The sequence below is a fragment of the Fringilla coelebs genome (assembly GCF_963513975.1).
Source record: "Fringilla coelebs genome assembly, chromosome: 5".
NCBI classification, from domain to species: domain Eukaryota; kingdom Metazoa; phylum Chordata; class Aves; order Passeriformes; family Fringillidae; genus Fringilla; species Fringilla coelebs.
The window spans coordinates 48,364,721-48,376,924 of record NC_140033.1 but is presented as its reverse complement, the minus strand read 5'-3'; the positions used below and the strand labels follow the sequence as shown (position 1 = coordinate 48,376,924).

General features: G+C 48.2%; 1 protein-coding gene across 1 annotated transcript; it reads right to left on the bottom strand.

The window, feature by feature from the left end:
• Positions 1–1,077: 1,077 nt before the first annotated feature.
• CENPM (centromere protein M) lies at positions 1,078–7,265 on the bottom strand. The gene is made up of 6 exons (XM_084206260.1): positions 7,154–7,265; positions 6,872–6,951; positions 4,228–4,326; positions 3,108–3,187; positions 1,998–2,089; positions 1,078–1,251 (listed from the first exon to the last, which is right to left on the bottom strand). The coding sequence occupies exons 1-6, from the start codon at positions 7,208–7,210 to the stop codon at positions 1,126–1,128; spliced, it is 534 nt and encodes a 177-aa protein (XP_084062386.1). The 5' UTR covers positions 7,211–7,265; the 3' UTR covers positions 1,078–1,125.
• Positions 7,266–12,204: the final 4,939 nt, after the last annotated feature.

Here is a 12,204-nt window from a genome sequence, read left to right as displayed (position 1 = left end):
TTAACACATTCTCTCTAGGCTTCATTTCTGGGTAAGAAACATCCCAGCGTTTCAAAAAGCACTGTATTCTGGCAGGTGGCTCAACTCAATGAACAGAAAGGGCTGTATTTGAAAAGCTTTTGCCACCACCACATGGTTGAAGCCACGAGTGCAGCAAAACAACTAACTGGGTGTTGGAGCCGCCAGCAAGGACCAGCCTGCCAGGGCAAACGTCTGCAGGTTTTAGAGCCTGTGCCACATGGCTAATAACGAGAATACAACTATTACATATTACTTGTTTTATTAAATTAGAACTCTCAAACCTTAATGACTTGCAGTAAGTACAAGGCACGACTTACAGCTGGTCAGAACCTGTTAGTAAAGGGATTATACACAGCATATGCCAAACCAGCTGAGACAACAATTTTCTGTGTGCTGTGGTGGTCCTGGCTGCTGGATTTCTCCTCTGGTCAGCCCCAGAGGCTGCGCTACTGGGGCTGTCTTTGGGCTTGACAGGTGGAGTCTTTTTCTTCAAGGATCTAAAAGAAAGCTAAAGTGCTAGATTCTTTATCTTCTTTAGCCCCTTCCTTCCCAATTAGGGACCAGACATGGAAATAGTGCGTCCTTTGCTGGGCAGATGCTCACACAGCTGGATCATTAACTGCCGAGTGCAGTCTATCTAGAAGCGGCAGGCCAGCCTTCCTTCCCCATTCTTCTCTTGGTGGACAGGCAAAACCTGGCAGCAAGGTTTCACATTAGACTAAGGTGCCGCATTTCAACTGAAAGAAGAAGCCTGCTGCCTCATCTCTGGTACTTTGGAGACAGTAGCCTGTTCTTCTAATAGTCTCTCAGAAAAACATGTAGCTCCTGGCCACTGGCCAAGTGGAAAAAACTCAAACTTGATCATGAAATGGGATTCAGATGTAATAATGGATCGGAATCCCCAATTCAAACTACCCTCCCTATCTGTTATCCACTGAATAGGAATCAAACTTTTATTGAGAGGTAAGCAACTAGGAACAGTTCTGGATGAGTGGCCATGACAAGTCACTCAAAAAAAGCTTCCCAATGTGATTCCAACTGCAGCAGCTTGAATGCCTGACGTGAAAAAAACCTGATATGTGTGTGAAGTATCACAATGAGAAGCTAATCATCATCAGACTTCCTCATCAGCGAGACAAAGGACAAGGCAGAAACTCCCGGTATGTGACCAGCACAGATCCTTAACATCCGAACAAGTCGTTGAGCAGTAGTAACTCGAATGCCTTCCAACTGGAAACAAAATGGAGAAATTATTTCATCAATACAAAAGAAGAAAAGCAACGGTAAGCTTTGATAAAAGAAAGAACCAGAGCAGGCATCAAGTGGCTAGCTGCAGAAAACCCCAAACAGGCCCATTTACTTCCCTAATGTTAAGGAAGGTACAGTGTTGCCAGCTGTAAGTGCTGAAGGGCTTGCCAAAGGCACAGATTCTACCTACTGGTAGGGAAACAGTCTCTGAGCATGCAGTGACAAGTACGCAGAAAAGTGAAGTGTGCTGCTGCTGAATGCCAAACTCTCCCTCCAGCTTTTTAGACCAAGCAGGTAATTGGAAAGGGTGGCATATCAGATGGCAAAATCGTCAGTGAAGCCACAAAGTTTGGCTGACACAAAACATTACATGGGCAAGGGGGTCACATGGCAAATAACAGCTCAGGGACTCCCAGGAAGAGCAAATGCAGCAAGGAACAAGTGTACCGAGGCTTTGCATACCAGAGATGGTTTTTGTTAGCTTAGGCTTGGCTTCATGTGGTTTTGAAGTAGCACAGGAAAGACCAAATTACTAGAAGACTCATTTCAAGGACAGCCAGACTCCTGTACCTCTACTTTTCTTGTAGACAGTCTGGTCTCTGACACTTATGAAGGCCAGCAGCATATGCATTTATTGTTACATGTATTTATTGCTAATATAATGATGTTTCTAACAATCACAGAGCAGTGGAATTAGAAATCCCTTGGATGTCAAATAAGCACCTTACCTCCAGCTCACAGAATAGCACAGGACTGCAGTAGGCTTCTCCTAATTTACAGACAGCACTCATCTCAATGCTGCAAGCATTCACCCTGCCAACTAAAAAAAAAAAACACATTTTCCCACATTACAAGCCTCATAATCAGTAATCAGTGAAGAAAAGTTTTAGGAAATTCCACATCCACAGAACAATCCAGAGCTGAGGATTGGATTGAGCTAATTTTTGGAGCATAACAGAAGGTAAGGCAACAGTGAGCAGTGCAAACAGAACGGTACAAGATTTGAAATTGAATTAGCGCAGAAGTCTTTCATAATACTAACAGCAGTACCACATCACTCTTCATGTAACATTAACATTCTGCATAAGGGATCAGCACACCATCAGCTTCCACTCACTTACCAAAAGTCCTCCTGACTCATATGCTACCACAGAGTGGTCTGGTCTCCAATGAATTCACTTCATCAAGATAGCCATATCACAAGACAATGCTAAGACTCCTCTACTTCAGAATTAGGCCTCCTGACCCCCAAACTCCAGGGACACAGCACCTGTATTCCAAGACTAAGCAGTACAGTCTGGCTCCTCCAGTTCCTCAGAGCTGAAGCAGGAAGGGTGCACAAGAAAGCACTGGGAGACAGAAAGATTAGAGGCACAACACAGCCAGACAGTACACAGCAGGGATACTAGTGCCGCATTAAAACTATACTTGATAGTTTTGTAGCTCATCCATTTAGATTCACTTTATTACCACAGTATCATATGCTTCTCACTGCTCATTGAGATTACCATTAAGACAGATCTGAAAGAGCAGATAGAAGAGATTTCGGGAGTTACACACACACAAAAAATATCAATAACACAAATTATATTCAGGGATTAGGGACAGAGAAGAGAGGTCTGACAAAAACAAAAAGGAGAGAGCAAGTGAGCATGAGAGAACCATGTTTTATCTAGGAAAATAATAAAAAAGGCAGAGGAGTTCAGAAATAATTTAACTAAGTTGCAACAAAGCCACTGTTTTCCTTTAGTTTGTTTCAAGTTAAGTCACTGCCCTGTTTTAAGAAAACTAAGAAAGAGCTGTGCTGCTTGAAGAGGAGGAAGAGGTGCCATACATACCCCCAGTAACAAGAAAGCACACTTTTCCCAGGAAGAAGCTGGCATCCACATGAGTTAGGGAAGTTTCAACATTCTTCAAGCTGTCAGAAAAGTACAGGCAATCCAGTTGGACAGGGAGGTTAAACCAGTGCAGCATAAGGATAACAGGAATAATTTTCAGAAGCACAATTAGAAAAACAATGATGTTAACATCTGCTGATTTGTGAGCTCGCAAAGTTCTGCTTTATGCTAAAAGCATGACATCAGAGACCTCTGTAATACCCACAGCTGTTTAATAACCCATAACATATCCTTTCTACTCAAGACTCAACAGTTAGAGTTAGTTTGAACAGTGTCCTCCATGATTTACAGACACTAAGCATCTGAATTCATTAATATCCAATGAAACTTCAGCACCACTTCGGCTCTTTCAGGAAGCGCTTGCCCACACATTTCTGCAGCACCATCTGTGCTCTAAGTATGCAGCTGGGCCTGTCATTTTTGCTAAATGAGAGCCCAGGATCATCAGTCACAAGTTAAGTAAGCAATAAAATGCTGACTTCTGTGCCTTAGCAAGTTTTTACTTGTGGCCTGGGGAAACAAGTATCATTTCTACAAAGGCGAGCACAAGATGATAGAAAAGGGATCAATCCCTGCAGACCTTTCTCTTTTGCCTAGAGATATCCGTAGTGCTGATCCCACTTGACCAGGAGTATCAGTGAACTGAGGACACAGACCCAGCCACTTGCTGGTTATTGGGCAGCACTGCCCAGTGCACATCACACTTCTGCATATTACAGAACTTCACAGCACCACCAGCACTTCCTTCTGATTCTACAGACAGCATCTTTCCAAAGCTCAGTTTGTATTGTCACACATCCAGATCCAGAAATAAATTCTGCCTTCTCTGCTATGGCAACTTAGTGCACAACAGGCATGTTATTGGACAGAGCAGTTCAGTCCTAATCCACTGCTGGAGGCCAGAAAGCCACTGTATATATTACTGAGTTCTTCCACCACAGCAAGTCTTGGGTTTGAAACCCACTATTCAGCAATTCCAATACAGTAAAAATGCAGATTTAGCCATCAAACCAAGAAAGAATATTAGTTCCCCCCTCTCATCTTTTTGCCCTTCTCTTACCTGTACTTGCTCGTGATGTCAATCATAAACACAACCAGATCTATCCTGGGTCGAAGATGATCCCTCTCTGAAGGTAAGGGGAGGGATGTAGCAAGGTGACTGAAAGATAACAAATTTGCCAGTTTAACCAACTAGCTTGGCAAGACAGTACCCACTCACCCATAATCACGCAACCTCTGCAGTTCACCCTGTAGCAAGTTACCAGGAAGCCTGCTAATTACTAAATCCGTGGGCACTGAAGAGGCACTGTGATTGTTTAAGTGGTACTCTCATATCTTAGGCCCACTCACAGTTGCTGACAGGCACAATGGTAATTGCTAGACAAGGCTGGTTATAATGGGACGCTTATTAGAGCATAACAAGTCTCACAGAAACATTTTCTCCGCGCAGATCTCTATGGCAAGTCATTTCATTTAATTGTAACAAAGAGTCCTTTCTAACAAAGCAAACCCCAATTCTTTACTGGAATATTTTGCTGCCAGGTTTCAGTTAAAATGCATCAGTGCTTTTCTGTCACGTTCCAGAGATACTGCTCATATGCTCACACAGGAGAGGAGACCTTTCCAGGTACAGAAGAACCTTAAACCACAAATTTGTCACTAGAACAGCTTTACAGATGAAGTTATAACTCAAAACGAGCTTCTATTATATCATTACCCTCCCTTTTAACTCTTTTGCTATGTTGGAAGCTACTAGGTTAGTTCAGGCATCTTTCTACACGGTACTACCACTGCTAATTAGAGCTAATTAGGGTGGGGATTTTTGCATCTCTGTCCACTAAAAAAGCCAAACAACCACAAACAACTAACAACAACTAAAACCAAACAAGCATACCAACCAACCAAAAACTCGACCAAAAAAGGTTTCAGCAGTACATAAGTGGGTCTTCCACAGGGAAGAACATTATCAGCACCACATTTTTGGAAGATCACCTTAATTTAAACTGGGCAAATAAACATCCCAGAAGTTCAGTCACTCTCACAACCCACTTCCTCTCTGGAAGCCAAGGAAGAAACATTGATCGTGGTCTTCTTGGGGAATATTACTTCTAGCAATTCAGTCTCAAGGACTTAACAGTTTTCTCCAGCAGCAACCGACCACGGCACACATTGCCATCTATTAATCCTATGTAGTTTGTAGTTTTGTTTGCTAGTCTCCAAATAAAGGTGTTTTGTTTCTTCTATTTATGGGAGATATGTTTTAACAAAAACATTCTGAAACTAACACAAGAGATGAGCAAAGTGAGCGTGAAAGACACACTGCTTATTAATTGAAACACAAAGCAGCTTATTAATTTAAGGTGAAATTTAGGGAGACTCTTTGATGAAAGTATCAGATCTCCTTGGGGGGGAGAAGATAAAAGTGACACAGAAAAGCACTGCACTGTTTGGAATTCTGTTATATTTAAACCAACATGACTAGATGATGACAGCAGTCTCCAGATATGCACTGCAGAAGCCTTCCCCCTCCCCACCCAGCAATAAGAGACACAAAAAACCCAAGCCCTGTAACTCTTCACCCAAGAGCTGTACCTGACAGGTAGAGCTGTCAGATTACATACTGTATTTTTTTGTAATATGAACAATCCCAAAGTAACTCAGTGGGGAAAGGAACCCCACTGGCTTTGCTTTCCTAGCAATATTTACACAGGGATGTGTCTTGCTCTGTAGCACGAGCACACGATGCTGTGCCTTTGGGCAGTTACCCAGCTGTAGTACCAGCAGCCATCTAGTTATGGCACTCCACAGCTCAGCAGAGGCTGCAGGTTTCACATGGAAAATGGGGTAATCCATTTACGATTAGTTAGCACAGACATCCAAGATGCCACAATCAGAGCACTACAGTCACTCTAATTAGCCAGCAGAACATTAGCTTGGGTTGCTTTTACTGCGTAGCCATGGATTACCGCAGAGAAATAACACAAACACCTTCTGAAGAGCTGACTAAACTCATTTGGTCTTGGCAAAAGAGCTGTCAAGGACATTTTATTGTAAAAAGTTAGTTAATCAAGCTTTTAAGACAGGACATGTCATGCGGCTAAAGCTGAAATTCCAAGTGCAACTTAATAGCTCGAGGAGGAAAAGCACATGTGTGCATACATACCAGAAAACAGCTACAAAGAGCATCCAAAGCAAGGGACATCTCTCAGAAACACTTGCTCTCCTGCAAGTACTTGCTAGCATTGTACGTGTCCCATTTTGTCCCAGGATGTTTAATTTCTGTCTCTCAGGCGGGGGAAAAGAAATGTGTAGCTCTCACACCTTTCCAATGTAGTAATTAAACATCTGTGCAACATGCAAAAGGCAAGGGTATGTGCACTGTGAACACGAACGTGGGAAATGTTTCCCCCCGCCCCCCTTTCCCTTTCCAAGCATGCCCAAACTGCCTGCCCTGAGGACAGAGGGGTTTACCCGCCGCAGATGCGTTCACATCTGGGCAGTGGTGCTCTCTAGCGTTCGCAAGAGCGAAGTCTCTCTGAACCGTGCTCTACAGCTCCGACTCCTGCCACGGGGACGGAACCCGCGCTTTTAACCAATTTCGGTCATTGGGAATCTGAAGCGGAAGCTTTCCGTGAATTCGCGCCACGGCCGCTGGTTAGCACCTCTTGGAGCAGGTGGTGGCGGTCCCGCTCCCCAGCACTCACATGCTGATGTTGAAGTCCCTCTTCTCCTGCAGGATCGCCTCCGCCAGCCGCCGCTGCAGCGCCTCGTCCGAGCCCACGAGCTGCGGGCACAGCGACAGCGCGCTCAGCCGCACACCGGCCCCGGACAGGCAGTCCCCGCGCGGGGCCGGGCCGGCGCAAGGGCAAGGCCCGCCCTGCGGAGGGCACGGGACGGGCGGGCGCCCACAGCGGGGCCGCGCGGGGAAAGGGAAGGAGAAGGGACGGCGGGGCCGGGCCGCGGAGCGGCGCCATCGCCGGACCTACCAGGAGGACGCCGGAATTGAGCTCCGGGAGCTTGTCGAAGGGCTGCAAGACCGACATCCCCGCGAGAGACGGCACGACCCTCCCGCCGGCCCGCCGGAATTCAAACGGCAGCCGCGCTCCGCCTTGCGCCGACGTCGAGCGGCGGAGCCGGGCCTGCGGGGCGGGGCCGGGCCTGCGGGGCGGGGCCGGGCCTGCGGGGCGGGGCCGGGCCTGCGAGGCGGGGCCGGGACTGCGGGGCGGGGCCGGGCCTGCGGGGCGGGGCCGGGCCTGCGGGGCGGGGCCGGGCCTGCGGGGCGGGGCCGGGCCTGCGGGGCGGGGCCGGGCCTGCGGGGCGGGGCCGGGCCTGCGGGGCGGGGCCGGGCCGGGCGCCGTTACCGGCGGGCGGCAGGGGGCGCTGCGGGGCTGGCGGCGATCGCCTCACGGGCTGTCCCGGCTTGGGAGGGACACGCAGGGATCGTCGCTTCCAGCTCCTGGCCCCGCACAGGAGTCACACCACCGGCCCAGGAGCCCCAGAGGTCACAGCGTGTGCCTGACAGCGTCGTCCAAACGTTTCTTGAACTCTGTCAGGCTGGGTGCTGTGACCACTTCGCTGGGGAGCCTGTTGCTGTGCCTGACCGCCGTCTGGGTGAAGAAACTTTGTAATATCCAACCTAAATCTCCCCGACACTGCTTCAGGCCATTGTCCTGGGTCTTTTCGCTGGTTGCCAGACAGATCAGTGCCCGCCCACGCACTTTCCCTCACGGGGAGGTTGTGCACTGCAGTGCTGCAGGGGTACAGCGTGGGGCCCCTTTGAGTGCCACGGTGTGACAGACCACCAAGGACAGCTAATCACCATAAAACCCTGCAAAGCAGCACTGTTCCTGTGGCATCCAGATATCCCAGGGATCAGCTGGGCCTGAGGCACCCACAGGTTATACTGGAGGGATTCTGAGCGTTCTGAGGGGAGGACACTGGCCTTGCCTTGGCTATGGAGGGGGATAATGAGCAGCCTTTAGCTTCTGAGAAGCAGAGCCCTTATTTCCAGGGCTGTGGTGCTCCCTGGCCCCTGCCATGAGCTGTTGCCCCTTTGTTTACTCAAGACTGAACAACAGCAAAGGCTTCAGAAAAATTCCATTGCCTCCTTACATTGCAATTTATAATGTGAACTAATACATGGAATTATAGAATTGTTAGATTGAGAAGACTTCTAAGATCATCAAGTCCAATCATTAACCCAACATTGTCATGTTCAAAACAGCCATGTCCTCATGTGCCACACCATTTCAAACACTTCAGGGATGGTAACTCCAACACATACTTGGCCAGCCTGTTCCACTTCCTGACCACCCTTTCAGTGCAGCAATGTTTCCTAATATCCAGGGGAAACCATCCCTGGAGCAACTTATCCTACTGCTTGTTTCCTGGGAAGAGAGACCAACCCCCACCTGGCTACAGCCTCCCTTCAGGGAGCTGTAGAGAATGATAAGACCTCCCCTGAGCCTCATTTTTTCCAGGCTAAACAACCCCAGCTCCCTCAGCTGCTCCTCATAACACTTGTGCTCTGGACACTTCATCAGCTCCTTCTCTGCCCTTCTCTGCTCCAGCACCCCAATGTCTTTCTTATAGTGAGGGCCCCAAAACTGAATACAGGATTTGAGCTGTGTCTCACCAGTACCAAGTATGAGGGAAAAATGTTAACATAGTTAATATACCTTCATACCATAAAGACTGCTTGATAACATAACTAGGGAAGGGAATTTCCCTAACACTGTGTGGCAGTAGTAACTGGCTTTTTATTCTGTGTGAGGTTTTGCAGCAGCTCCAGCAGGCTCAACCTCCATCCTGCCCCTTCCTGGGTGCCTTCCCCCTCACCTCCCAATCTGGTCAGCCTCTCCCCAGCCCAGTGTCCGGGATGCAGGCAGGAAGGAGCCTGGGCAGAAGCACTGCAGTAACAGAGATAGGCTCAGTTTTTCTCATTCTGAGGTCAGAGCAGGAGGATGACATGCAGTTATATAAAACCTCAGAGGTCCAGTGTACCTCAGTGGCCTGTGGTCCACCTTGCTGCATCTCCTGATCTTTGCCTCAACCCTGAGTTTGGCTCCACCTTGGTGTGGAAGGGGGTGCAGAACCCATTCTGCTGCCTGCTGGTGCTGGCTCTCCCTGCTCTTTCAACCAGGGTACCTCCAAATGGCAGGAGATGTGCCAGGGGAGAAAGAATGTTGCAGAAGAATAAAGACACATCTGCCACTCTGCAACAGTCTGGAGAGGGGAGGCAAAGCGGAGAGAGACGGGGTTAACGAAAGCTGACATCACATGGCCACTGTGGTGTTTTTGATCTTGACAAAGGCAGACGGTTTCCCTCATTGCCAGCATGAGACAAATTACAGGTGAAGCAGAAGAGATTACAAGATATTTCTGGCTGTTTTTGAGTTTGGTGGGGGGAAGGGAGGACGAATTCAGGGCAGGCGTGTTGTAAAGATGGGAGACAAGCAGATGCAATAAATAACAAGAGCCAGCTCCCGGGCTGGGGGGATGTAGAGAGCAAATAGAACAATGTTCCTTTTGGACTGCTGAAGGTGTGGAAATATGGTAAAAGCTCTGGCACCCACCTAAAAGGTGTTTGTCCTCTTTCTGCCCCCTGTTACCTATTCTCTGGCCCCACTGAAGGATCTGGGTGGCTTTAATGTCTTGTTAGGGACATGCTTGCTGTGCACTGCTGCTGCAGGCTTCCATTTTTTCACCCTGCTGGTGTCTGTTGATATTCAGCAGATCCAGATGAGTTACCACTCATCCCACAGTTAGAAAATTATTTTTCATGGTAGAGGACATTGTAAGGAAGTGGAGACTGGTCTGCCACTGTGCCTGCAGCTCTTGCCTAGATCTGTAGGTTGGCAAGGAGAGGAGGGGAGAGGGATGAGATGTGGCTGGTGTTGGAAGCCAGGGCGTATTTTACATATCCCTGAGTAACTGTGTCAGGTTGTTTCACCTCTTGCTGCCCCATTTCCTGTTGCAAAGTGGGAGGAATGAGTTGATCTTTGCCTCTGAGTGGTGCAGGAGAGCTGAGATGGGTGTCAGTACAGTGGCCCAGAGTGTAAGCAGAAGGGACGAGAGCAGGGCACAATATGGAAGGGGAGAGCTCCTGACTTTACTCTGTGGGCCATTGTACATTGCTCTGGTAGCACAAACCACTCCACAAATGGGTAGAAGTGTATTGCAGTCAACATGAAGATGTTCTGACGCTACCAAAAAACCACAATTGACAACAGCAAGACTTGGCCTGGCCAACATGAGTGCTCCCTTGGAATGGGGCAGCTGCTCCTGCAGCAGGACTGTACCAGCCAGTACAAAAAATGTTAAAAAGCACACCTCGTCCTCATGTATCCATGGCCAATTTGCTGTATGATTCATCCAGTGGCTGCATCTCAAGATATTTTCTCTCTGATTTCTCCCTTGGCTCTCTCTGAGCAGCCAGAGAAGCAGAGGAGACAGGCTTTGGAGATGGTCTAGAGAGGAGCACTGACCCCCAGCATGGTCCCAGCTGTCTCAGTGACGGCTCCCAGCTCCTGACAGCCCATTCAGTAGGAGCTCTATGAGATGTCACCCTCTCATGCATTACTGGCTCCAGGCTGACTTCTCCTCATCCCTCCTGGGAAGCCTGTGAAATAGAGCTCATGTGTATTTGATTGCACTTGTTCTCTCACTAATAGACAAAAATTATATCATTTGCAGCAAGTGCAGATTATTAGAGAAATTAATGACATTTTCACATATGTTGCTGGCAACTTCTGCTTCCTTTGGCAAAGGCTCTTCACAGCTATATTTAGACCCAAAGTAAGTCAGCTTTTTTCATTCTGCTCTTTAATTTAATTCCCTATACACATTTCCTTAATTTTTGATCAACTCAGCAAAGCTTCTCTAATGGGTTTTTTGAAGTTGCAGTAGCACCCAGAAGGTGGGTTAGTCTGCTTTCTCACTAGACTATCCCCAAATTATGCCCTGCCATGAATCCCATGTGCCTTCTGCATCCTGCAGTAGCTCCCTCACCTCCTGCAGCTGAGCAGCAAAGCATTTCTGTGACCCTTGCTGAAGTATTGTCTCTACTGCAGACCTTGGGGAAGGCAAGTTTGATAAACTTCATCTTCTCCAATGCTTCTACCTACATTGGGACAGTAATATTGGGAGATGGGTGTTGCTTTAAAGACAGGCATTGATCTGGGTCTGGTCATCTCAGAGGATGCTGATAAAAGGCTAAAAGACCCTAAAGAACAGTGGGAAAACTTGTGAGGAAAGACTGGAATAACACTTAACCAGGCCTGGGATTAAGCTGAGCTCAGAACATTGTTTGTGCTATGATTTATGGATGTGCTACAAGCAGGAAGTATGTGCCTGAGGTTGCCTGACCATCTCCTTTTTTTCCAGCCAAGGCTTTTGTCTTTGGTTTTGAGAAGGGTTTCATGATTTCTGCTCTGGCTGGGTAGCCCTCTCACATCAAACCTGACCCTATGTTTGCCTTCATTGCAGAGAAGGTTGCCCAGAGATATGGAGGGAGCCAGAGGCTTGGTGATAGGCAGGTGTCCTGGGATGAATGGCTTTGAGGGGCTCAGTGTGTGCGCAGACACTCAGAGGCTTTCTGCTTGCCAGGTGAAGGGGGCTGGAAGGCCCCAAGGCCCCAAGGCACCAGAATGATATGCACAAGCTTATGCCTGGAAGACCTGAGTGACACACAGCAGCCTCATCTGAGGTGGAAACTGAACTGCAGCTGAAGTGTTTCCACGCAGATTGAGCTGCACTGGCGCATCAATGCCTGGAGCTGTCTCACAGCTTTAGCTCTTGTTGGAAACCAAAGGCTGTGACAGCACCTGAGAGCCCGGTCACAGGCAGCAAGCAGCTGCATCAGAGGCACGGGGTCTTCAAGCGTGTCCCAGCTCCAGCAGCACAAAGCTCCGTGGATTTTTCTTGCTGTGTCCAAGGGTGCTTTAGGGCCATCTGAGGGGATTCCTGCTTGAAGGAAGAGAGGCTGCCACATCATGACCTTGCCCACTGCTGTGGGGGTGGCTGCAGAAAGACATGA